The 27,488-nt window shown below is 43.4% G+C and overlaps 1 protein-coding gene across 1 annotated transcript in view; it reads left to right on the top strand.

Moving 5' to 3' along the window:
* Positions 1–27,488, top strand: part of ATAD2B (ATPase family, AAA domain containing 2B) — a 121,450-nt gene that overhangs the window by 62,988 nt on the left and 30,974 nt on the right. The window contains exons 16-20 of the mRNA XM_018575355.1: positions 2,252–2,438; positions 6,582–6,767; positions 13,110–13,245; positions 16,460–16,656; positions 26,288–26,447. Of these exons, the coding sequence (XP_018430857.1) occupies positions 2,252–2,438; positions 6,582–6,767; positions 13,110–13,245; positions 16,460–16,656; positions 26,288–26,447 (866 nt within the window). The remainder of the gene's footprint in view (positions 1–2,251; positions 2,439–6,581; positions 6,768–13,109; positions 13,246–16,459; positions 16,657–26,287; positions 26,448–27,488) is intronic.

Raw genomic sequence — 27,488 nt, 5'->3', positions numbered from 1 at the left:
GATCACTTTAAAGGTGAAGTGAGAAATAATGTCATTGCAGACCCTCTCCTTTTGCAAATGGTGGTTATTTGGATGTTACTTTAATCTTAAGGTATCAGTTCTATTGATGGTGATCAAGTACGCAAATCGGGTATTCTGATTTTGCGCAATGTGTGCTTTTTCCAAGTAAGTGACTCAAAAATATTGAAGGTGTGGCAGCTAGACGACTAGCATTTTCAGTCCCCATATTTCTTTGTAATTTTTCATCTAATAACATACATTACAGTGCGTTAGTCCTGTCATTTCTGTATAAGCTGTAATTCTCCTTTTAATGGTTTTTATCAGGTGTAGACTATTTCCGTTCCCCGTCTAATAGTCTTTGGATTAATGATACATTTTCATTTAATGGCTTAACGTTTCTCTTCATATTATGCAAATTGGAGGGTAGGCTCTTAAAAAAATGAAACAACTTCTACCGAATTATTCAGTCGTGTTCCATAATGCATGACTGCAGATCATCAGAATATTGTTAAACACCGTAATTAATGATAGAAAATAGTTAAGTTTTAGCCAGTATCCTGCTGTTCCCTACCCGCAGATGTTTGGGGTCCCGACTGAAGCGGACTTGACTCTGGCAGTGCTGCATAGCTTCATGTAATTGTGCTGTCAATTCAAGGCAGTTCTTAGAATCAAGTTAGGCACTTGGTTGGTGATTGGAGAGCAGGGAATGTTGGATGCTCTGGTGGCTCCATGGGATCAGTATGTTTTTTCTTGCCTACAACTACTTTGTCTGCTCTGCAGGATCCATATTGAGGGCATTCTGATGATCCTCATTACCCTGGATTGGCCCAGAGTGGATGTGGTACTCCAACCTGGAAAGACTTTTAGCAGACGCATCATGGGCCCTGCTAGACCTGCAGCTGTACTATCCCATGGTCCAATTTGGCATTCTGCGTCTTGGTCTCTGGCTTTACCAAGATGGATGTTGGAGTCCAGGTTATAAAGAACAGTGGCATCTTTGAGCCTTTAATTTTGATAATGCTCAAGGCCAGGATGTCCGCTTTCTGCAAGGTCATTGGACGTTGAGAGAAAACTTCACTCGGTATAGGTGTAAGGGCTTTAATCCTAGGAGTTTCCCCTTGGGATGATTCCTCTCCTTCTTGCAGTTGGGTCTGGATCAAAGTTAGGCTCTCTATACCATCAAAGGTCAAATGTCTTTCCCCTCCATTTGTCCACTCTCCATTTCCCTGGACCTCTCACTCTTTGGTGCAGCCTTCGGAAATATAGCTGCCTAGCCTTTGGATATAAAGGTGTTCAGCCATTTCAGTTGCAAGCAGTCTTCCATTTTATGTTTATGTTGGGCCTGTTGGCGTTTGCTGTGTTGCCTACCTTTCAATTAGACTGTTTTTGGACATCCCGTAGATTTAGGACGTCTCCTCCCAATGGACGAAATGGAAAATAAAATAAAATCCTTTTCATGGAGTCCTTCCAAACACAAGTCCCCCTCTGTCCCACCTCTGTGTTTTTATGATCATGGTCTTGGTACTGATTTGCTACAAAGCTGAGGCATGCTGGTAGCAGGAGGAGTTATGCACTGGGCAGGGCCAGTGTCCATTCCTCCTGTCGGTGGCAGTATAAGCCAGAGGTTTAGGACATACTATGTTCCTCAGTTCCTCAATTTTACAGTAAGTACCAAAATCCTATTTAGAACCCTGCGTGGTTCTGAAACATTGGCGATTCAACACAAGTGATTTGCACCCTCATACAGTGCTCCTGTATATGTAGATCTGCACCCTCATACAGTGCTCCTGTATATGTAGATCTGCACCCTCACACAGCGCTCCTGTATATGTAGATCTGCACCCTCACACAGTGCTCCTGTATATGTAGATCTGCACCCTCATACAGTGCTCCTGTATATGAAGATCTGCACCCTCACATAGAGCTCCTGTATATGTAGATCTGCACCCTCATACAGTGCTCCTGTATATGTAGATCTGCACCCTCACACAGCGCTCCTGTATATGTAGATCTGCACCCTCATATAGCGCTCCTGTATATGTAGATCTGCACCCTAATATAGAGCTCCTGTATATGTAGATCTGCACCCTCACACAGCGCTCCTGTATATGTAGATCTGCACCCTCATATAGCGCTCCTGTATATGTAGATCTGCTCTTGGTTGCTTTCTGCATGTAATCCTTTACTTCTATGTTATTTTTTGTCTTGCCTGATCTTGTTTTAATGCTGTAAATCTTTATTTGTTAAACAGATCAGCTTGTCACCAGCCGACCTCCTACCGGCCCAGGCTGCTCCTCTCAGGGGAGCCCGGCTCAGGCCAAACCTCGCACCTTGCTCCAGCTGTCTTGCACAGGCTTGAAAAATTCTCAGTGCATCGATTGGACCTACCGGCACTTTACTCAGTCAGTGCAAAGACTCCTGAGGAATCATGTGCACAGGTGAGTGTGGCTTTTTGTAACTCGTGGGTGTGGGGTCGTGCATGCTGTTTTTTTGTTTTTTTAGATTTTATCTTTCCATGTGGATTCCATAGGTTGTGGTGAATGTGTTTATATCTTATCTATTCTCTTTGATTGCTTGCTACAACTGGCAAGGGGTGAAGTGGAACGTGTTAGTCATAATGGGGCAGGCTTTTAAGTTTTTCATTATATGCCTAGTGCCCATTTCTCCTGTAGGCGGTGTTATAACCTTATCTTGCTTAATACCGTTAAGCTGTGTCCCCCAGTGGACTCCAAGAAAAAAATATATATCGGATACAAAAAGCTTTTTTTTTTTTTTCTTTTCTGACAAATCAATGTCACTGCATCCCTCCAGCCACACGTTATGGAAGCCCTATGTGTAAATCAATTTCTGCCCATATATCTTATTTCCAGCTCACACTGAACGCAGGATGCTTAAATTGAGCGACTGCGGTCTGAGGACATTAATAGCAATTTGCTGCATTGTTCATTTGATTGACTTTATCGCGGTAAATACTCTGATAGGAGCAGCGGCGAGGCTCTTTGCCGCTCAGCTCCGCACAAAGCGCCATTCTAATTAAAATGCTGACTTTTGCAGGGCAGGCTGCCTAGATTTAGTTAAGGGTGAAATTGACTTGCAGTGTTGAAACACCACTATAAACGGATTCACAAGCTACATCTGCATTTGTTAGGTCACTTGGCAGAAAATCCCATCTATTTTAGTCAGCCAGTAATGAGTTCCAGATGATAAAGCCATTGTTAAGGCCGTACAAGTCCTGGGGTGGTGGGAAAAATACATTGCTAGTTCTCCTCAAAATTTCACAATGTTTTTGTGAGTTTATTCCATGTTCATTGGTTGGGAATGGACCATAAATGTTAACCTTTGCAGAGCTGTATGCGGAGATGTTTGTGATACTTCACTGATGAGGCAGCATGGTAAAGTGTCTGTATAGCAGCCATGTATAAATACACTATATTGCCAAAAGTATTGGGACGTCGGCCTTTACACGCACATGAACTTTAACGGCATCCCAGTCTTAGTGCGTAGGGTTCAATATTGAGTTGGCCCGCCCTTTGCCGCTATAACAGCTTCAACTCTTCTGGGAAGGCATCCACGGGAATGTTTGACCATTTGTGAGGTCAGCTACTGATGTTGGACGAGAAGGCTGGGCCCGCAGTCTCCGCTCTAATTCATCCCAAAGGTGTTCTATGGGGTTGAGGTCAGGACTCTGTGCAGGCCAGTCACGTTCCTCCACCCCAAACTCGCTCATCCTTGTCTTTATGGACTTTGCTTTGTGCACTGGTGCGCAGTCATGTTGGAACAGGAAGGGGCCATCCCCAAACTGTTCCCACAAAGTTGGGAGCATGAAATTGTCCAAAATGTCTTGGTATGCTGATGCCTTAAGAGTTCCCTTCACTGAAACTAAGGGGCCAAGCCCAACCCCTGAAGAACAACCTCCCCCCATAATCCCCCCTCCTCCAAACTTTACACTTGGCACAATGCAGTCAGACAAGTACCGTTCTCCTGGCAACCACCAAACCCAGACACGTCCATCGGATTGCCAGACAGAGAAGTGTGATTCATCACTCCAGAGAACACGTCTCCACTTCTCTAGAGTCCAGTGGCGGCGTGCTTTACACCACGGCATCCCACGCTTTGCATTGCACTTAGTGATGTAAGGCTTGGATGCAGCTGCTCGGCCATGGAAACCCATTCCATGAAGCTCTCTACGCACTGTTGTTGCGCCAATCTGAAGGCCACACGAAGTTTGGAGGTCTGTAGATATTGATTCTGCAGACAGTTGGCGACTTCTGCGCACTGTGAGCTTCAGCATGCACTGACCCCGCTCTGTCACGTTACGTGGCCTACCACTTCATGGCTGAGTTGCTGCTGTTCCCAGTTGCTTCCACTTTGTTATAATACCACTAACAGGTGACTGTGGAATAGCAAGGAAATTTCACCGAACACCTGAATCCAATGATTTGAAGGGGTGCCCCAATACTTTTGGCAATATAGTGTACAGGGAGAGCGCAGTAACAGAACTTGTTTAATATGGGCTTCAAATGTTAAAATGGATGTAAACCCTAACTTAATGACAGTTTGCCAAAGCACTGTGTATCATAAACTATGTAAATTTTTTTACCCTTTTTCATCATTAATTGCATCTTGGTGCTGCTGATCTCCTGCACCGCCTTTGCAGCCACTTCCTGTTTTCATGCACTCGAGCGATGGGTACATGCTTCTCAGAGCGGCTTTCCTGATGGTGACAACAGTGCATCATACCCATGTGTAACGTGCTGAAACAGCCACTTGTAGTCTCCATTGGATGTCCCTAAACATTACTGGTGGGGGGAAAGGTCAAAACATTGCCATCCAATAACACACAAAGCTTGAACAAGGTCATCCATGGCAGGGTCACCAGGTAAGTTGCCGATTTTGCACAACTTGAACATATGATCTCTTGTGAACGGGCATACAATACTCTGCTCAGATCCATAATTTCTATGAATCAGAATGCAGCAGTATTGTGGTCTGTGAGCCCATGCACAAAGCTGCATAATTTGGTGCTGGGCGGCTCGGTAAGCTCCCATTCACACCGAAGGAGTCTTGTCGCTCAAAGCTAAGTGCGCCGAAACGTTCAAGACAAGGAATCCCATTCAGTTCTATGGCCCCTGTTCACTCCTGAGCGTTTTGTCGCGAGCAGAAAAAAGCCTGTCATTGGAAAAAGTACATGAGCTTCTTTTAGGTAGATTACAGCACTTTTTGGTCCCATAGACTTCAGTGGGAAATGGCTGGAAAAGCACGGTTTCAATGGGACCAAAAAGCGATGTACCGGTAATCTGCCAAAAAGTAGTTTGTGTACAGGGGTGGCTATTGCATGTTACATATCCAATAGCAGGCTGGGAGGGCGGAGAAGGACCGGGACAGCAGCAACTGGGAGTGGGGGGGGGGAATGCAGTCCCAGCGGCCTCTCCTACCCGCTGTTACTGGCTGTCGTGGTCTGTGTTCTCGCTGCCTCTGCCGATAGACGGGGAATGAAAGGCACACAGAGCGCTGCAGCCAACACCAGCAGGGAGGAGCAGAGCGGCAGCAACTAATCAAAAAGCAACTAATCGATGAGAATCGTTGCCAACGATTCTCATTATCGATTATAATCGATGTAATCTATTAGTTGTTGCAGCCCTAAAAATAGATCTAGTTAAATATTGTTTTGATCATTTTTAGATATGCCTGGTCACTAGGAACACATAGTAAACATATAGTGGGGGGTTTCTCATATATTATTTATTTTTTTAAGCAAAACTGGAATTAGGCTTTAAGTGAATAGAGGAGTCTGTCATTGTATTACAGAGAGAACCGCTTTTTTTGTTTCATGGTTCAGGCCTTGTCAGCCATGGCATGCTTAGGAAGAAATGTGTCCATACACTGGTGTATGTTCTAGTCCCCGGTGCTCTGTTAGCATTGAGTGACTTATTTACTATTATAGTCATTGTGTGTCTAAGTATCCTTTTGGAATTGTAGTATTTTGTGTGATATCATTGTATGTGTTTTGGGTGTTTGACGTGAGCAAAGATCAGTGCCAAAATGGCCAGTCTCTAATGCTTTATATTGTTTTCCCAATAAAAAAAAAGAATGATTGTGTTTTTGAAATTGTATTGATTTTGTTTAGCTTAAACGCCAATGGCATTCAGCTTGGTACAAATGGTGTGTTTTCCTCCATCTACCAACTACATACAGTAAGTAGCACATATGTGAAGGTTCATGTGCACTTGCCGGGTAAATCAAGGGAAAAAAAAACTTCTTTGGACTTTCTCTGCCAGTAATGGGCAATTCCCATCCACAAGCGTCATCCCCACAGAGACCCTTGAGGTGGGAGGAAAGGTGTGACCATGTGATGACCACATCAGAGTATGTCCCTTTGGACAGTACTTACTTTTTACCAATATCTGTTAGATGTTGGCATCACCATGGATGGCCAAAGCTGGCCTCATGGCTTGGTCTGCTTGCGAATGGGCTGCTGTACAAGTTTGTGATCTGAGGTGTTTGGCACTCTTTCTTTCTCCGGGTTGAATAGTTATTGTAATATGTCCTGAGCACTAACACTTTGGTTTGTCCTTGTACAGGTGTTCCGGGAAGCTCGGAGAACAGTACCCAGTGTTGTTTACATGCCTCATGTCGGGGAATGGTGGGAGGCTGTCAGTGAAACTGTGAGGGCTACCTTTCTGACACTCCTGCAAGATATCCCTTCCTTCTCTCCCATACTATTACTGTCTACCTCTGAAACGGTGTACGGGGAGCTGCCTGAGGAGGTAAGAAACCACTTCTTCTTTATGCCATTCACTCCTGCAGGATGAAGGCCTATTTAGGGGGATGGAGCGGAGGTCTGCCTTGGGAGCCACCAAGAACTAGTGACATTGCTGTGGCATGAGGCACATAATCGAATGCTTTGTGTGTTGTGGAAATACGTGTATCTTGACAAGATCTCAGGTTCTTTGGGCACTCAGGCTAAGCAGTACACATGGTGTAGATTTTTAGGCACCACCTCCAGCTTTGGAGTACAAAAAGTAAATTAAAATATACTCTCTTCACTGCTTAGAGCCAACATGGCACACTGCAGCTGCCACGCGCCGACTTGAAGACCAACAGCTGAGGAATCATGTAACTGCTGATCGGGCCGCTCACTGTCTCTGCTCCCTGCAGAGGGTCACCCTCCCCCCCCCCCCCTTCTCTTTTTCTCCAGTGCTCATTGGAGGGACGGGCACAGCTGGCTCTGGTTCAAAAGAGGCATAGCTGGCTGTCGGACAACCGGGTGGATACCGAATGCAGCGTTGTGCATCTCTGCGTTATCAGCATATAGCGGGCAGTAGCCACCTATCTACTGACTTTGGGTCACAGGAATATATTAGTAAATGTACTCAATATACTCCTGTGACCCAAAAGAAAAGCAAAGCCAAAAAAAAAAAGGTTCGACTTTACTTTCACGTTTTCCATTCAGGCAGAAAATGAATTGTTACTTTGATTATCTCATGATATTACTCTTCACCAGATGTAGGCAACCTCAGCACTCCAGCTGTTGTGGAACTACAAGTCCCATGAGGTATTGTAGGACTGACAGCCACAGGCATGACTCCCAGAGACAGGGGCATGATGGGATTTGTAATTTCAGTACAGCTGGAGTTTCGATGTTGCTTGCTCCTGCTCGACACGCTTACAAACACATATTTTGATTTAATTTTCCCTTGTGTACTTGACATTACTCCATCTTAGCAATGAGTGTTTCACACAGTCAGAGAAGGGGGTCAGAATAATGTTTTTTTCCCTTTTTTTTTTTTTTTTTAAACGCATGGTAGTGCTTTTCACATTTTTTTAACCTTTTGACTGTATATGCTTTGCCAGTTCTGAAAATAGGACATTCTTTGCTTTTCCTCCATATATTAATACTCTAAAAACAAAGGGATCTGTGGCATATAAATGCATGCATTTTCTAAAGCATGTCATTTGAGGAAAGCCTTATAGAGCAACTGAACTCTGCAGAAAGACACTGTGCAGCCAACCTGGACCTACCTGCTTGTACTTCTCAGCAGCAGATTACAAATTTTTATTACACTGTGCTTTAAGGCCAGCGTTCTGCCCCCGCTATGGGATGCGAATCTCTTGCTACACTCCTTATTGGATAGAATCCACTGCAAGATGCAGGTGGGTGCTAGTAGTAACCACGGATGACGCAGTGAGATACGTTACAGGTTTTCAAAGGGTGTCACCAGCACACCATAATATCTTGTGCAATCAGCAAAAGTCCATTTGATGGATATTGCCACTCAAGTGTAAGCTCTTTGGTGACCACCCAGGGTTCCCTTCATCAGGCTGAGAATGAAAGGTAATTCTCAGCCTGATCATGGGGACCCTGTGTGGCCACGAAAGCGCTTGTACTGAGTTTCAATATCTGTCAAATGGACTTTTGCTGATTGCACAAGATATTATGGTGTGCTGGTGACATCCTTTGAAAATAAGTCCCTGCTACATGTTTCCCTGTGGGTAACTGGACATGCAGCTAAAGCCTCCTATTCTGCAATAAGCCAGACGCAGTGAACCTTGATGCTTTATTAAAATGGGGTGGCTGGAAACCCCCCCCCCATAAAAACATACAATCCAAATGGAAAACATGCAAATACAGTTGCAGCTTATAAGTACCGAAAGAAACCAAGTCCAGTGCTACCAATGATGCTGCCTAAAGGGGATGTAGGATTAATTCCTCCATGAACATGTGCCACAGGTGGTAATGGCTGCCTCAATCCCTAAGATGGAGTCTGAGCTCCCAAGATGCGCTTGTTCCCCTCAGGAGGAATGGGAGCTTTTATTAAAGCAAATCAGCTGCTATAAACAGAGATGTTTACTTCAGCATCCATCTAGTGACCGAATTTGATACTGCAGTGCTCCAATTGTTTTCCTACTCGAGGCAGAACAGCCGGATTTGTAGGTTGAAGGGTTTTGCATTACAGACAGGGTTAGTCATAAAAGGGTGGAGAGTTTGGAGAAGGCAGGAGAAGTGAACGGTCTAGGACAGTGGTGGCGAACCTTGGCAGTCCAGCTGTTTTGGAACTACAAGTCCCATGAGGCATTGCAAGGCTCTGACAGCCACAGGCATAACTCCCAGAGGCAGATGCATGTTGGGATTTGTAGTTTTGGCACAGCTGGAGTGCCAAGGTTCGCAATCACTGGTCTAGGACAACATAGCTGATTTGGGAAAGTTCTCCAATTCAGCTCACTTTCCAGTTCAGCTATGTTGTACCTGTGGTTCCATGCCATATCCCAAAAATAAGGGGACCTCATGCAGTGTTTTGAGGGCATGTGCCTACTGATTTGCTTTTACTGATACAAAGTAACCTAAGACAGGTCCTCATTAGAACGTGCAGCCTAAAATAAACTGTGAAAGATTACAGAACGTTCCGTGCATCCACACGAAAATAAATATCCCTTTTTTCCTTAAAGTAAGAACTAGTTTTATTTCCATTTAACACAAGTAGTACTTGATGAGAGGATTTGAAACCTGTTTTTATAGATTTGCTAATTAAAATGTGTTGTAATAAGTCATGTTTTATTTGAACTCTTAATCTGCCGCTGTAATGGAACAGAGAATTCTGTGCCGGTGAGATCAGAACACAGCGCTATTGTATCCTGTTAAAACACTTAAGCAAAAAAAACCAATGTAGTGTTCCAAAACTTTATAGTGACTCATTTGCAACTACCGAGTTTTCGGGTTATGAGAGAAGTGCAAAAAAAAAGATTCCAATATCCATTAATCCTTCATTTTTTCTTTTGTACTTAAAGGAGAACTATGGGGTTAGTGCCTTTCCCCATAGTTCCCCTAAGGGTAACGGGAGGACACAAACTAGCGTTCTCCCGTCACCCAAAGCTCAGTATACTGAGACGCCATAGCCGGGACGGATCCCGACATTACTGTCTGGATCCACCCAGCTGCGTGAGTGACAGCTGGCTCTGCTTATCTAGAGGAAGAGCCAGCTGTACCCGCCCCGTCCGTTCCGGCAGTCAGCGCTGGAGGATCGGAGTGGGGAGGGGGAAATCCCTGCAGGGAGCCGTGAGTGACAGTCACGGCTCTCTGCAGGGACAGGATCGAGAAGGGAGCGAGGGTATGTGTTCGCTCACTTCCCGATCTACTGAGCCGACCTGTGACAGTTTCATTGTCACAGGTCGGCTAGAACTATGAGGATGAGTGAAAATCACTCACCTCATAGTTCTCCTTTAAAGTGATATTAAAAGAGAACTATGGGATAAGTGTTTTTCCCCATAGTTCTCTTAAGGGTCACGGGAGGACATATACTAGCGTCCTCCCGTTTTAAACAGTGCCCAATCACTTGTATGGTGCCAAAGAGTGTGCGGCCCACCCCCCTCTGCAGCAGCTTCCAGCATGGTGGCTGTCTGTACTGAGATCAGATGGAGATCAGCACTCTTCCACTTGCTGATCCTCGCCTCCGATCTCTGAATGCGGAAGTGGTGTGTATTAAGTCACTTCCGCCTTCAGCTGCGATTTCTCTGGCTTCCACGGAAGAAGCTGATAATAAAGCAGATCTCAGATCAGCTTCTTTGGGGGTCCTTAGGTGACAATAGGGGTCTTATAGACCCCTAATGTCTCCATTAAGAGGACATGTCGCTGTATCTGTGCTATCGCATAGGGGGCTGTTGTGATAGCAATAAAGTTAGGCGTAAAACAAATTATATATATATATATATCTCCTTCATAGCAACCATGGATCTAAAGTCACATGGTGGGCATGAAATGCTTTTGCAGACCAAGATGTTACATGCAAAAGTAACAGTGACATTAGAACTGTGCTGCACATAATCTGTGCAGAGAACAGATTTGTGGGAGGGGCCCAGCATTTCCACCCACTACAAGCTGCCTGCAGAAAACTACATGAGGGGGCGGATACAAGACCAGTCACCCTGCACAGGGACGTCTTTATTACAGAAAGCTCCTGCACAGAAGCAACGTTTCACACTATCAACAGATCTGGAAGAGAGAGTGGAAACCTTGAGTCAAATAGAAATACTACTCGATCAAAAGTATACTGTGCAAAGGCCAATTTAAATGGGAAACTGGCCTAATTAATAACCCATTTACAGTTTTATCTCCAGCCATTTTTTTTCTCTTTTTATATAGAGTAGGGAAGGTTAGTCTTTATCCCCATTGGAGAGATTTTCCCTCTCTTCCCCCTGCGATGCCCATTTCAGAAAGAGACAATTGAGGGGTTGTCACCAGAATTGGATGACAGACCGGAATGAAAAAACTGAATTCCCGATATCTTGGATAGGGAGAATAGCAACGATTAATAAGTCCAATCTTCTGAAACGTCTGTATTATTTCAGGATTCTCCCTGCACCAGTACCTTACCATGTCCTGCGATCCCAGCCATGTTTAGTGTCTAGTTTTGTTTGGCAACACAGGAGGCAGAGACTGAGTAGGTCTCTTCTATCCCGTAGTTGCCTATCGGGTGGTCTGAGTCTCCCCAATTTCTTGTGTTATTACCAGGCAACACAACTTGCCCAAATTCCGAAACTCCATGCAACTTACTAAATTCCCCTTTTGGGTATCATTGGAAGCAGCCAATTGCGACCCCATTGTTGTTCATAATCTTCCTCAACACGATTATTGACCATACTCCATGTGTGGGACTCAGTGACACTGAACTCCGGAGTTAAAGTTTATAAATGTATTCAAGAACCCTAACTATTAACAAAAATGTATCTTATTTGTATATGAATTGGTGCCGACACTGTCCTTCCTTCTGGAGGGGGGCTACTTTGGTTCCCCATGGTTCCTGTGTGTGTTGTAAAGTCGTCACCGCTCCAAGATCACTCCTGTGATGGACTACAATCTCGCCTGTAGTTTACTAATTTGGATTGAGATTGTAGTCCATCACAGGAGCGAGCTTGGAATTAGGACTACTTTACAACGCACACAGGGACCATGGGGAACCAAAGTAGCCCCCCTCCAGAAGGAAGGACAGTGTCAGCACCAATTCAAAGATGATTTGAGGACCTGCAGCCGAGTGATACACAAATAAGATGTTAATAGTTAATATACTTGAATTTATTTTTAAGCTTTAACTCTTGAGTTTAGTGTCACTTTAAGCCTACATTTTATTTGCTATATATTTTTGTATTTGTCCATCCAGTCCTGAGAATTGCACACCAAACAGTCCTGGCACAATGAGAGAGCTAATTTTCCTTCGCTGCAGATCAGTATTGCAGGTCTCATCCGCGCCCCTTCCTTTGACAAGCATAGAAAGGAGAGGCAACAGACGGATGATTTCATGTCTTTCACTTTGGGTTCTCCTATCAGCATATTTCTTGCCCTGTACCATAGCTGATTGGTTCCTTGCGCTGCTTCTCCTGCCCCCAGTATGAGGTCTGCTTTAAGAGGCTGATACCAGGTCAAATTTAGGTACTTGTTACTATTTATTACTTGCTCTGTAGCACAGCTTCCATTAAAAAAAAAAGTATTAAAGGAGAGCTATGAGGCAAGTGAAAATCACTCATCCTCATAGTTCGAGCCGACAATGAAACTTTTACAGGTCGGCTCTATGGATCGGGAAGTGAACGAACGCATACTGTCGCTCGCTCACTTTCCGATCATCTCCCTGCAGAGAGCAGTGACTGTCAGCCTCCGCTCCCCGCAGGGATCCCTCTCCAATCCTCCAGGGCTGAACGCTGGAGGAATGGACGTGGGAGGGGGCGGCGGGCGCTGTTGGCTCTGCCTCTAGATAGGGCAGAGCCAGCTGTCACTCACGCAGCTGGGTGGACAGCATTGTCAGAATCCGTCCCGGCTGAGGCGATCTCGGTATATAGTGAGCAATAGCCCGCTATATACTGAGCTCCGGGTCACGGGAGAACGTTGGAATATGTCCTCCCGTGACCCTTAAAAGTACTATGGGATAAAAAGGTTACCCCATAGTTCTCTTTTAATTACAGAACTGCATTCATTTCTGTCTCTTTATTTGCCTGGAGTTCAGCTTTATGCAAAAGAACCCTTTAATTAATGGGGCTTATCAGCATGTCATATCGTGTTATGCCCTCTTGGTTGCAGACCTCTAATGTGTGTGTTTTTTGGCAAATTCTGTGTCTCCCTGCAGGTGAAGTATGTATTCAGGCTTCAGCATGAAGAGGTTTTTACCATTTGCAGACCTAATGAAGAAGATCGTTTTAACTTTTTCCAAGATTTGATCCTCAAACAGGCAGCCATGCCACCTCCAAAAAGGAAGACTGCAGGTGAGTGTCCGGGAAGTGGTTAATCGCCCATTAATACGTTACTCGCTGGGAAAGAGGATTTAAGTCTAATTTCTGATTTACACAAGATGCAGCTGCAGTTGGAGACCGTAACTCTTGGGACAGAGGAGGTTGTATCATATTCCCAGCCTGGTTCTCACCATTGTTCTATTCTTCACAGACCACAACAGTACACTGTAAATTAGCAGCTTTGTCATTGATAATATAATGGGATTTTCACCTCCATGCTCGGCTCCGACCTGTTGAACAGCAGAGATGATAAACCAGAACAAGGCCCTAACGAATGTATCAAAGGCTTGCAGCATGCTACAGTACTGCTGAGCCTTTCCTTTCAGGAAATCAAAACTCCTGTCCCTTGTCACACCATTAATCCCTCCATGACTCAGGGAATTTGTGTGTGCGGTTTTTTTTCTCTAGACAGAAGGCTTCAACAGGGAAAAAGGACATTTTTTTTATAACAAAGCAATATTAAAGCAAAGCAGCTTTGTCAGGTTATCCTTGAAATGTGACCATAATCACCAGGTGAGAGTTTATGTACCATAAAGGCCAACTCGGGTCTCGCCAAGCAACAAACATGACCCCATTTCGACCACTCTACCCCTATAGGACCCCACCCTCTGACCCTTTTAAAAATACAAATCTTTAGGCATGCCTTTTTAGTGTTTGCAGTCTGGAAATATTACGGGTCCTCTTAACTCACTTGCTCCTCTGGTGATGGGCAGATCTTAAATGCTAGGTCTGATGGTAGCCTGCTTTTGAAGCAGTCCTGTTTGCCCAGTTTCACTCTAGACCTCTACAATGCTACATTCTGTCATTGTGGGACATTGTAGTCCCTGGACAGACCTATTAGTTTGGCATGGAGGACTAGGTCGTACTTGGCTTGGTGGGCCTGGAATCTGACTCTGATACCGGAGAGGTCTTTCCTTCCTGTCTTTTGGAATAAGCTGGACAGGTTTGCCTCCAGGTACCAGGGATCCTCTGGTTGACTCTGGGGGATCAATACACTCTAATCCTATGCTATCTTCCTCTCTTGAACGTTCTTCATCACCTGCTTCACAGGATCAAGATGGGGTGCATTCTGGTGATGCTCATTGCTCTGAGCTGGCCCAGGTGGATGTGGTATTTTGTCCTGGTAAGACTTCTGGAGGGTGTGCGCAGTAGTCTCTTCCAGATCGTCATTATCGTCATTATCTTCTGTTTCACCGACCAATCTACCATCTTGCTTTACAGTTGCTGGCTTTAATGACATGGCTTTTAAAGCCCAGAATTTAAGATACCAAGGCATTGCTGAACTTGTCAATCTTAGTGCTAAAAGCTTGAAAGGCTAATTCCACTAAGGTCTGTTATTGGACATGGAAAGCATACTTCACTAGGTGTGAGTCTGGGGGTCTCCACTTTAGGCATTTCTCTGTGGTACGAGCTCTCTCCTTCCTGCAGCTAGGACTGGACCAGTGTTTGGCTCTCTGTACTCAGAAATAAGGATGGGCTCGGGCGTGTTCGCAGCTCCACGTGCCGAGCCCGCCATGAAGCTGACAGCGCGCAGCGCCAATCACAGGCACTGAGACATTTCCCGATCTCTGCAGCTGCGGACCTGGAAAATGTCTCAGTACCTGTGATTGGCGCTGTCAGCATCCTGGCGGGCTTGGTACGTGGAGCTGTGAACACGCCTGAGCCCCTCCTTACTCAGAAACCTGACCATTGTCGTTTCTATTTTATTTCAGACTGTTGGGCTCTCTATCTTTGATTAAGACCTTTTGTACAGAGAGTCTTTTATGTAGCATGCCCTGTTTGTTGCCCTGTGACTCTGTGGGATCTGAATCTGGTTCTCTTTGCACTTAAACCCCCCTTTGTAAAGATAGTAGTCACCAGCACTCACTTGTAATGTGCAAAAAGGATAGCACTTTTATTGATACATCACATGCGCCAAGAAGCCAATGTTTCGGGGCCGCAGAGGGTCCCTTCATCAGGGCGACATTTGAACCCCTTTGAACCCATCAGAGACGGTCTTCGCTCTACCCTTACCCATAAGCTGGCATTTCCTATTGACATCGCTTCTTGCGTGATGAGTATTCCAACTGACACCCCTGACTTACAAAAAACAGTTTGTAGTTTTGCACAGGGACAAGGTGGTGTGGAGGGTTATGACTTCATTCTTACCTAATGTTGTGTCCGCCTTTCACTTAAATCAGGACTTCTTTCTTCTGCTTGGGGTGTGAAATCCTTCAGGCAGCCCTTTAAGCTGCAGGCAGTTCTTAGTTCTCTGTGTTTGTTGTGTTGTCCACCCCTTGGTTTTAACTGCTTTTGGACATCCCAAAGGTGAAAGACAGTGTCCCTCCATAGATGAGAGAGAAAATAGGATTCATGTCCTTGTCCTAAGATATTTTTTTTAGTCCATTGAGGGACACAAGTCCCACCCCTATGTGTTTATGGTCATATGCTCGGTACTGCTTTGCTACTGAACTGAGGGATGCTGGTAGTAGGAGGGGTTACCCTGGACATGCTTACAATATATGAGTTCCTGTGTCCCTCAATGGACATGGAAAGATTCCAAGGTAATTACAAAAATCCTATTATCCCGGAGTTCAGCTTTAGGTTTGTCATTTGTTCATATCCATTAACAAAGAAATGTACGCTTATAAAGAAGTTCTGTGATACGTGAATATTCTGTGATGCTATCCATAGCATCCAATTATAAAAGAATTTTCACTGATCAGCCCTTGATCAACTGGAATACGACTAGCGGTTATGAGCTACTGATTTGTCCACTTTTGGATACTGTATGATATAAGTCCGTGTCTTCTGCTTCTCTTCATTCATTCCCTGGGTGATTAGTTTGCAGGAGATGACCTAGATAACTTGTAATCCATTGTTACATTTAATGGAGTGTCATTTTAACAAATTTATGTTGTTAATGGAATCGTCTGCATGAACAAAAAGGGAATGATTGCCCTAATATCTGTTATGATGGTGGCAGTAGATGGCTAAAATACAATGATATCAAAATGCAGTGCACTCCTAGCACCCTACATTAATCAAAATGCTTCTATGCATAAAAATGAAGTTGTTACCATCAAAATGTCATTCATCTTTCATCAGCTGCTGTTCTCTCCTCATTCCTCCACCGCGATCACTCATAATGGACGGAATGAGAATAAATACTGATTATAAAGGACAATATAACTTTTTTGTCTTTCAGAAATGCGATCTTTGGAAGTTCTACCGCTTGCGCCACCTCCTCCCCAACCTCAGTTGTCTGAAGTGGAGAAGCAAAGGATGGAGGACCACGAAGAGAACACTTTGCGGGAGCTGAGACTGTTCCTCAGGGATGTTACCAAGCGACTGGCCACTGATAAACGCTTTAACATCTTCAGCAAACCGGTGGATATTGAAGAGGTCTTGTTTCAGTAATGCACAAACAATGAAGCGGATTGTATTTTCTTTATTTTTTTTTTTCTTACCCAAAAAGCTCTGCCAGGTTGCATATGGTCACACACAAGAAAGTGGATTGTAAATCATTCATGTTAACTTGTATCTTAAAGGGCCAGTAAACCTAGACTACAGTTAAAAACATTATGATGCAAATGTGTTTAAAACCAAGCTAGATAAAGGTGGGGGGATCGCACCTCTTCCTAAAATTTTTCCGTTTGGGAACAGCTAAACTTAAATTTGATTTTCTGTTTTTGGTGGCACAGGGTGGGGTCTGGATCCCTGCTATATATTTAGTACATTTTGACCTCAAATCCCTTTCACGTCTGTGACAGTCCAAACTTTACTTCTTAACTGAGCTACCTGAATTCTCTGTTCCTTGTACAAGGAAGAAGATAAACCTAAAACTCTTCTTTTTCTTTTTTTTTGTGATCCTTTAACATAGCAATGTAAATAATTAGAACTCCCAACATGGATCACTTGGTATAAATTGTAACTCAGGTTTATTGGCCTTTTAAGATCCTCTTAAGTTTTACTATGTGTGTTCTTTTGACCTGTTTATCACAGTGAAAACACAGTTGGTAGACAACATGCAGTACTGAAAGGAACCTTTGAGCAAGGGACATGGGAGCCTACTTGCATTTGAGGTTTATGCAGGTCAGTGACTTGGTAAGTAGTGCAGCAGGTGTGTAAATAGCAGCACTAGACCTTCACGCAAGCCAGCAATGGCTGCACCTTTATTTTTAGAAGGACAAAGTTCCCTTTGGGCCTCCTAATTAGTGGGGTAGTGGGTTGTTTTTAGACATGTGCAGCGGCTAAAAATTTGTTTAGTTTCGGATTTCGTTTATTTTGTTTTTGGAATTCAGATCCTATATGTGTTTCGTTTAGGGAATCTGATTCAGATCTGATTCGGAATTCGTGTGGGATTGGGAATTCGGACGAATTCCCGAAAATTCAACTTGAGGTGGGGTAGCAGAATTGGCACATTTGTCATTTCTGGTTGCTTTGCTCTAGTCTTTACTATTAAGGGGGCATTAAAATCCTTTTCTTTGTTTTTATCAGTTTAAATGTTAATGGTGCGCACACAGGATTTGGACGAAATTCGTTCCAAATCCGAAATTTCGGATGATTTAGGATATGTTATATTTCGGTAATTCGGATGCTCCGAATCTACAAATTTCGTCTGAATTTTGATTTGAAATGAATCACACATGTCTAGTTGTTTTAGTCCTTGTCTGAGAAGCACGACGGCCCATTGTGAGCTCCTGAAATGTTTAAACGTTTCCTCATGGCTTGGAAGATCTATAGAGAAGGAAAATTAGCCAAGTCTAGGGACCTTACCTCACTGAGGGCACTCTAGGACCCTGGTGGTGTTGCTTGCTTCATTTCTTGGCAAGTCCCTCAAGTGGAGGTGTTGCAGGTACCAATAGTGCCCTAGAAATGTTCAAACTTTTCTTTATAGCTTGAGGGAGCTATAGAGAAGGAATATATGTTGAGTCTAGGGAGCTTACCTGAGGAAATGCTAGACCCGGGTCGTGCTAAATGGGCAATAATCATTCCTGTGGTTCGAGCTCTTTGCTCTAATAGACCCCAAGACCCATGAAACACTTACCCGGTAAGCCTCATTTATCAAAATATTGCACAAGTCATCAGGGTTGAATTGAAAAGGACGACCAGATTGGGTTTTACTAAACCCTGCCAGAGACCATCCATAAGTAAGACCTTGTTAACACCGTGTCCGTTGAGCTGCAAGTTTCTGCACACCACCGGAGTTGTACAATTTTTATCTGTGTCTCTTGTTCACATCATACATGTGCAGAAAAACGCAGCTCCGTTAACAAGCCCTAATTTTCCAAGGAATGTCAGGATAAAAGTCGGATTTACAGATGTAGTGATTTGAGGAAGAATTGCGTGGAAGGAGCCTTCTTTTTGAAACGCATGGGTAAACCCTGTCGGGAACCAATTGGAATATGCATGGAAGATGCACGCAGACCAAGGCTGTGTTTTGAATGACTTTTCACTCTCTCCAACAACATTAGACCACATAACCCTGAACGCTTCACGTTTACAAATTGGCACAAAGATTAGTTTGGATTCTGCTTCTATATGTGTATTATAGCTTTTTTCCAGTGAAAGTTGTGTGTTTATTTTTTAATTTGTCCAGGCAATATTGGCTTTTCATCAACAGTCTGGACTGGTCCCTATATTACAGAATTCCGTTATTGGCATGTGGTTCCCAACATTCCATTGAATCATTTCCCCCATACAACAGTGACCTCATGTGTTTTCTTTTAGTTGAGCTCCCACTGTGTCATGTGAAGGGATTTAGCTGCTACTCAATCAACAGATTCCAGAGCGGGCCCAGCCTGCGATGGGCAGGTTAGCCAAAAGTCAGTGTTTCTGCGGCATACAAAATAAAGAGCAGAATGGTTTATAAGCCCTGCTTTATAAGTACCTGCATAGTATAGGACAAGGTACGGGTTGTAACCAATTTATCTGTTTTTATTTCTTTAACAGAGTTTTACATTGATTCTGCCATTAAAGTAGAATGCCAGAGAAACGACTAAAGATTCAATTTAAATTCAGATATGTGATCTGTTTTACCGGTCAATGAATTGGAAATTCTGTTCAGCCACACGTGTGATTTACGTTTACTACACTGCACAGCCAGGCAAGTGATAACTATTGCTTGGCTTTGCAACTTCTTGTTACTTGATTGTGAAACACTGCTAAGCTGAACCAGGAAATGGCCGAGTCCTCTTCCTAGCTGTGCATTGTATTGAGATGTGTTAATTGCGACTGGCTGAACACATTTACTAATCTTCAGCAGGTAACAGAGTTCACATATATGTTTTCTGACTGTGCATTTATTGATGTCTCCTGGCTTTACTTTAAAGAAATGTCCTATTTAATACTGTAGCCTGAAAAAAAGCTAATGGATTGAAACTTCTGTTGCTTATACCCCTTATGAGCAGTGCCCACTCTTAACCGTTTTACATCCCAAGTCCATGTCCTAAATCTAAGGAGAACACCCAAAAGAGGCAGCGCTCCTCCACGGCCCAGGGAAGGAATGAGCTGGGTGCATGCAGCTTGGGAGCACATCCTTGCTTCAGTATGAGCCCATTCAAACAGAAGAAAAGCTGGCCACACATCGTATTCTGCTGAGATAGTTTATTGAAACTTGCACCACATCACTAGTCTTCCTTCCAAGGTCCCCCCCCAATGACACGTTTCACCCAACCATGGACTTAGTAGAGATCTCTATGACTAAGCCTGTGATTGGGGGGCAGACCTTGGGAAAGGACACTAGTGATGTGGTACAAGCTTCAATAGCAGCGTTGCCTCCATTGGGGTTAGCAGAATCTTTAGATCATGTTGGGAAATTTCTGGGGTTTTGGTAGGGATCTGGTTGCAGTGAGCAACAGTTTTTGGACTCCACTCCTATTTAACAATTTTTTTTTAAAATTGTTTGCGTTACCGATTTGATTTGCAAACTCTTTTCTAAGACCAGCTGATGGCTTAAGGACACTTTTCTTCGATAGAGGGAGGCTTCCATCGCTGACTTATTTTTCAAATGACAATTGCCTGGATGTCAAGCTAATCCCCTTGCATCAGGTCTTTGAGTAAGGACCCTTTCATACCAGGTGTGTTTGGGTGCACTGGCAGCCTTGCCCAGCGCAGTCACAACACAAAGGCAAGTCAATTTGCCTTGATTTTAGTCGGCCCGGTTCACACCAGTGCTCTGCAGCTATAGGTGGCAGATGTGAAATTGTGTACTAGGCTGGTGATTGCAATATGGTGTTTTTAATGCAGGCATTATCTAAATAATAAACCTATATGAATATGTAGCAGTGAATGAAGTGGTAGACCTGGCATTTTCATATTGTTTTAAACCACATTGTAGAAACTGGTAAATTCCCCTTTAATAACATTTTTTTTTTAATGGACAGCCATCTTCAGCATGTTTGGTAACATATTCTCTTTAGCAGGATATCATGACTAGAGTTTAATTACTTGCAGGTATTCATTAGTTTTGAGCTACCAATTTGTGTTTTCATAGCATATAAACAATGGGCTCCTGTCCTTTTTATAATCCTCTTGCTTGTGTTCAGGCGTATCTGGAAAGCCACAACCGTGACCAGTAGTCACCGCTGAAACCTGGCAATGTTGGGAACAGTCACCGATCTATGTCGGATATTTTGCAATTGGCATTCTGACAAGACAATGTGTTGAAACAGTACTGGCCTAATGCTTTACATCACAAAAAAATTGTAAATTCTTCACGATGACCAAATCAATTCATTTTTCAAGACAAATTGTATTTACTGACAACAAATTCCGCTTCTGTGCATGCCCGTGCAGGGTTCACCATGTGACTCCAAGACCAGACCAGAGCGAGTCTAAATCCGTGCAGTGAAGGTTGATCTGTTCAGCTGACCTCCACAAAGCCACATTCCCATCCATGATTGAAACTCTGCTCTGCTCTCATCACCACAGGCAGACAAATGGAAGACCATACTCGCGCTCAGTCTCGATCCAAACTTCAGAACCTTTATCTAGCGTCTTGAAGTAATGGGCTTTTGCATTTTAGCATATTCCCTTTGATCATAGCCCTTTTAGAACACTGCACATGCCAGATTAAATGGCACACGAGCAACAAAACAAGAACACCCCTGACATGGGATTGGTGCGCAGATAAAAATGCATCAAATACATTTTATTTTTCATTGAACCTGATTCACTGAGATTGTGTCAGATGGCGGCTTACTGAATGTTGCCAGTGCTTAATATGAACGCTGAAAATGTTTGTGACTTGGTGTGCACCAAGCACATACATATAACAAAAGCAGTGTGTTTCTCTAGGTCAGTCCATGCTTGCCTGCTATAACTAGGTGCTCTTCCAGCTCATTTACTTACAACAGCTATACAAGGAAACTGGATGAGCACACACCGACTATATCCAAACTCTTTATTCTTTCAACACTGCAGATTGAGACCTCTGACGTGTTTCAGGGACACACGCGCTTATAGACCCACTGAAACGTGTCGGAGGTCTCCATTCATCTGTTGTGTTGACGCTTTTATGAAAGAATAAAGAGATTTTGGATACAGCTGGTGAAGGTCATCCAGCATTCTTGTATAGAACCAAATACATCTAGATATAGTTGTTTAGTGATCAGACAGCTGAGTTTCTCTTGGGCCCCTTTCTTACAGGCTGATCAGGAGGGCGATCTGTGCACGGATCCACTCCTGATCAGAGCAGTTCGGATTGGACGTGACATCTATGTCCGTCAAGTTTTTTTTCCTCCATCTTGATATGGAAAAAAATGAAATACTAGACCCCATGTTAGTCTATAGGAAATCATATGTAAACGATCTTTGTCCGTTTACATCAGATTGCCCCTGATCCGGCACAATTGGTTCTGGAGAAATGGATCTCTGATGAATTAGCTTTTTTCCTACCTGGCCGTTGTCTGGTCTAAACAGACACCCTTCCATTCACACCTGGCTGCCCATAGACTAACATTGGGCTTCTGATCAGGTCCACTTAAAAAAGAATATACTGAGAGGCGGACCTGATTGGGCCGCCATATAAAAAGGGAGTTACTGAAAGCAGTTGTTGCTTATCTTCCATCAAATGGGATGAGCTATCTTATGGAAGTTTAGGAAGAGTTTGTTTCAGAAAATAACTAAAGCTAAAGACATAATCCGATACTTATATACTAATTGTGTTACAAATTATAATAGCCTAGCAGAACTAAATGGTGCATGTGGGTTTTTTCAATTTTTTAACTTTATTTCGGTTTTGAAATTGCTCTACCATTCTCTGTAGCAGGGGTAGGCACCTCACAGCAGGCATCACAAGCATTTGACAGCCACAGGAATGGTTCCCAGAGGCAGATACACGATGGGATTTTTAGTTTCACCTCAGCTGGGGAACCAAGGTTGCCTCCCCCTGCTCTATAGGTAAAAGCCTAGGTGCAGTTTTTGCAGCTTTGAGCTCGGAGATGGATATATAAAACTCTAGAAAACATAATCAGTCTGCCTGCGAATCACTCTTGAGGTAGTTGTCCTTTCCATTACATCACTTGTGCCCACAGGTACAGTCTGTGTCTTGGAGTCAGATGGGATCCTTAGTATGGTTTGTGTTGTCTTTTGACTTGTGTTTGAGAACACTAAATATTGGATGGGAACTTGCCCTTGAAGCCATCACCTGCCTCCTTCACCATGCAAAGCTTTGTGCTGCATACACAATAGACCGCCATCATCTGCATGCAGTTCATCAGTTTAAATTATGTCATTAGACCCACCCTTCATTACCTTTGTTCTGTGGAATCCACTCATAGCTCTTTTCTTCTGAACTTTCCATCACTGCCAGACCAATGGGGAGATGTACAAATAGCTGATCAGTGTGTTCCCTGTGTAGTTAATCATGATTTATTTTTTCCAGCTGTGAGCTATTCATTGTGTTTATTGCTGCCTTTTTTTTGTTGGTCTTGCATGTTGTTCTTGTATTATGTTGCACAGAATGAGGGAGATTTACCAAGCAGATTACATGCAGTGTCTCTAATAAGTGTAACTCAGGTTGTCTCTAAATGAACAAAGAATTTCTGACAGTTGTTTGCAAATCAGTTAACACTATGCAGCGTTGATACACTAGATGTCCAAACACGTGTGGTACCTTACTATCACACCTATAAGAGGTTGTTGTACATACCATTCCAAAGTAATTGAAAATATTCGAGTTACCCCCTTCCTTCTTTGCAGTTATAACATATCCCGCTCCTTGAGAACCAAGATTTTGCAGTGTCTGTGGGAATTTGTGCCATTTCAGGTTCAAGATCATTGGTCAGGTTGTTGAACAAGAAGATCTGACTCGTGATTAGCATTCAATTCATCCCTAAAGTGTTCTGTAGGGTTGAGGTCAGGGGAGCTCTGTACAAGTCATTTGAGTTACTCAACTCAAACTCCTCAAGCCATGTGCTTATGGAACAGGAGCAGAGTCATGCTGGAACAGAAAATGGCCGCCTCCAAACTGTTGCTACACAGTTTGCAAGGCTGCAGTTGTCTAAATTGTTTTGGTATGCTGTAGCATTATCGGTACCCAATACTGGAAACACTTCAACTCAATTATTTGGAGAGACTTCCACATACTTTTGGCCATTTAAGTAAGCGATGGTCAGGTGTCCAAATTAAATATACATCCATTTGGTTAGTTTTCTTTTGTGGCCGCTCCCCATTTCATTCTTCTAAGCCCTGATGAAGAGGGAATTTTGTTGCCCCCAAAACAGAGACTGTTTTTATGTCACAGTATTATGTACAAATAAAGGCACTTTGGACCCTTTTCATGTTGTGTGCGGCTTGATGCCCATTTGGTATGTAAAAACTACACAATCCATCTCCCCAATGTTTAGGTGTGTAGGTTTGTTGTAGGTCTGTGCCCGATTGGCCTTTTTGTGAAATCCGGCATAAACTTTAACAAAATCTCACTCCTAGTTTACATTTATATATTTAATTGCTGTGCAAGCAATATTGTAATTTAATGAATGAGAATTTAATTTATGTGTTAGAGTGTAGACAGCCAAAAATGTGTGTACATGCCAAAAAAAACCCCCCAAAAACCTTGGCAGCAGTATTCGGTTTTGTAGAAGTTATTTTTTGGACTCTTCACCACCCTGCTTATATAATTGTCTTACTGCCTCATCCAGAAGTCTTAAGAGAACCAGAGGTCAAATTATAGGAGGCCTGTTTTCTGGATTATTGAACACCCAGCTGTATTCTCAGTGTTACTGCACTGGGAGTTCATTTTTGGTAATGTAATCACAAGGAATGCTTGTGTGCTTTTTTTGTTATATTACACTGGGACTGCTCATATGACCCACAATTTGGCAAACATTCGGAAAGATTTTAGCAGATGCATTGGAATGGCCTACAGAACAGAAGCAGGCAAGAATTTGAAAGAACATTTGTGAAAATTGTATAGCTGGTCAGATGTTTTCCCCCCTTCCCTGAAGGACACATACAGATTACACACTAGTCATGAAGTGTAGTTGCCGTTATTTGTAAGTTCTGAGCATAAAATGGCAATTTTACAAGAATAGACTCTGCATCATGCAGTAAATCTCCCTGTGTTTGTGTCATTTTGCATGAGCTGCTCATTTTTGATTGATGCATTATTGCTCCTTTACAGGAAAACTCCAGGCAGATGTGTAAAGCTCCGTTCTTCTCCATCGCTTGTGCAGCTGATATCTGGCTTACAGTAGGAGTTCCTTTTTGGATCGATTGGTTTTGGTGACGAACGGGAGTGAGCAACACAAGCTCAGCCCACAGCCTCTCTAGGGTTTAATAGATGGCACCCCTGATGGTCAGTTTTCAGGTCATGAGAAGAAGGCATGTAGCAGATGGCCCCGTCTTTGGAAGCTATTTGGGAAAGGAGCCGGGATACTGCTAAAACAAAGATTGGAAATTCAGCCACACTGTTGCCCAGTTGGAACACTGGAATGGCTTTACATGCTTACAGACTGCCCCGTTACCTATTCATGGGACCGTGTTCCCTGTCTGGTGATGGAGTCTATGTGCATATATTTAAAGGAGAAAAAAAATGCACATATAACCTAAAATGGGAAGATTTGACCTATATTATGCATGTTTTGAACCTGTATAAGCCTCCCTTGTGCAGACATGAAGGGCCCTGAGACTGCTGCTGGGCTCCACCATTTCGCTTGTGATGTCAACAGCCCCAACAGACTTGGAGCTGTCACTTAAGTGACGCTCTATTGAAGGGGTTGCAAAAAAAAGTCCCATAAAGAATTGCAAGACTTTGATAGTCCAAAGTCATATGCATAATGGATGTTGTAGTTTCACCACAGGTGGAGTGCCAAAGTTTGGCTAGCCCTGTATTATAGTATTCCTCTTTGCTTTTCCCCCACCAGCTACATAAGTTTATGTAGGGAGGTAAGGGGAGGGCTGAAGGAGCTGGGCCAGCACACAGTTATTAGACACTCCAAGGAGAGGAGAGGGCTATTGTGTAGCAGGAGGGAGAGCGAGCGGCTGTGCTAGGGAACTGACTAGTCATATTTGCTAGCACGTTTAAAGGCACAATGCAAACACAGATGTTTATGGAAAGGAAAAAAAGGTGCAAGTAAGCATTTTAAATACTTTGATTTAGCTTTGCTTTTACCTGCAATTGTTTAAGTTGGTGACAGGGTCTCTTTTAATACCATTTGGATGCAGCAGCGGTGTATTTCCCATTAAGGACCCTGTCTGGATTTTGTATGTTCGCACTGTCTGTGGCTGGCTCTTTAAGACTGTACGTTGAAGAGTTTTGTGGAGTCTCTAAATAGCTGAATAATGGGCATTTTATAAAGGAGAAATTAAATATAGGTACCTGACATTTCCTGGCAATCGGCATACAAAGCAAGCACTCCTACTGTAAACCTGATACACAGATTTCTACTAAAGTCACCCTAGAAAAGGGAGCTGCGCCATTATGTATTCATTTGCCTGGAGCTCTTCTTTAAACTCCTGTAGCTCTCAGTTCAGTTTTCTTTTCCTCGATCCAATTCAAACTCATCGCTAGTCCCTTTTTGTTCTGCAGGTCTCAGATTACTTAGAAGTTATCCGCGAACCCATGGACCTTTCCACCATCATTACAAAAATCGACAAGCACCACTACTTGACTGTGCGGGACTTCCTGCTGGACGTGGACCTGATCTGCAGCAACGCTTTAGAGTACAATCCCGACAAAGAACCTGGAGGTAATGATGCTAAGAAACGTATTGCTCCTGCAATTATTATTGTTCTCCCTTTTGCTGGCTGTTATTGATTTTTAAACCTCTCTCTGCCAGAAGGGAGATGTGCTGAAAAGCAGCTCATAATCACTCCGCTCTGCCAGTCAAGGGAAAAAAAAAAAAATCAGGAAGCAAGACGGGATCCATGTTGGCCTATAGATAAAAATAGTTTGCTAGAGAAAAAAAAGAAAGAAACTGCCATTTTTATATTGGCTTTCCAGTACTATATTTTTATTATTGATTCTCTGAACAGCCAAGTGCATAAGATAAAATGCTGCCTTGAAATCTATAAAGTTGTGTTTTACTCAGCTATTTGCTGTGCTTTGTATCAGCCGGTATTCATTTCAGTTGTTAAAAGCACAAGAGATCCTATATTATTCGCCGAGGTCATTTGGTATTTTTCCTCTATGAGTTAAAGTAGCTGGGTTAAAGCTGGACTCCAGGGAACTACGAAAAACTACTCTTGTGAGTGGTTCCACCATCCCCAACCACCCGCCCTAACTTAATTATAAGAGTTAAAGGGGTTCTAAACCCTCTGTTTTTTTTGCCTATATCTACTGCTATCAAGCAGTAGATATATGCACAAGTAAAAAAAAAAAAAAACGCTTTAACAGCGGTTTACACTTACCTCGTTTTCGCTGCGCGCTCCCGCCAGAGAATCCAAAACTTTTCGGGCGTGGCATCATTTATGGTAATTCCTTGCACTAGCACGGGGGGGGGGGGGGGGAATATCCTTTAATGTCACTTTAAGTGCTCGTTTTTGCCTAGGGTATTATAAAAAAGCATATAGACTTGCCTTTTCACTTGCTTCCCTGGCAGGGGGCGCTATTCTCTTCCCACCTACGCTTTGCATTGTGGACGGGCCCTCAGCATTCTCATTCACAATGCAGAACTGGTGGTCCGGCATTGTACGCGATGGTGTGACCAACAGACACATCACTGAGTGGAAGTGGCTTCGGAGGACTGGTTGCATGGAGAGGGGAAACCTGCAGAGCGAGATATAAGTTA

This window comes from Nanorana parkeri, unplaced genomic scaffold (assembly GCF_000935625.1).
Source record: "Nanorana parkeri isolate BGI_ZX_2015 unplaced genomic scaffold, ASM93562v1 scaffold53, whole genome shotgun sequence".
NCBI lineage: Eukaryota > Metazoa > Chordata > Amphibia > Anura > Dicroglossidae > Nanorana > Nanorana parkeri.
The sequence above is the reverse complement of the archived record's forward strand: the minus strand, read 5'-3'. Positions and strand labels throughout refer to the sequence as shown.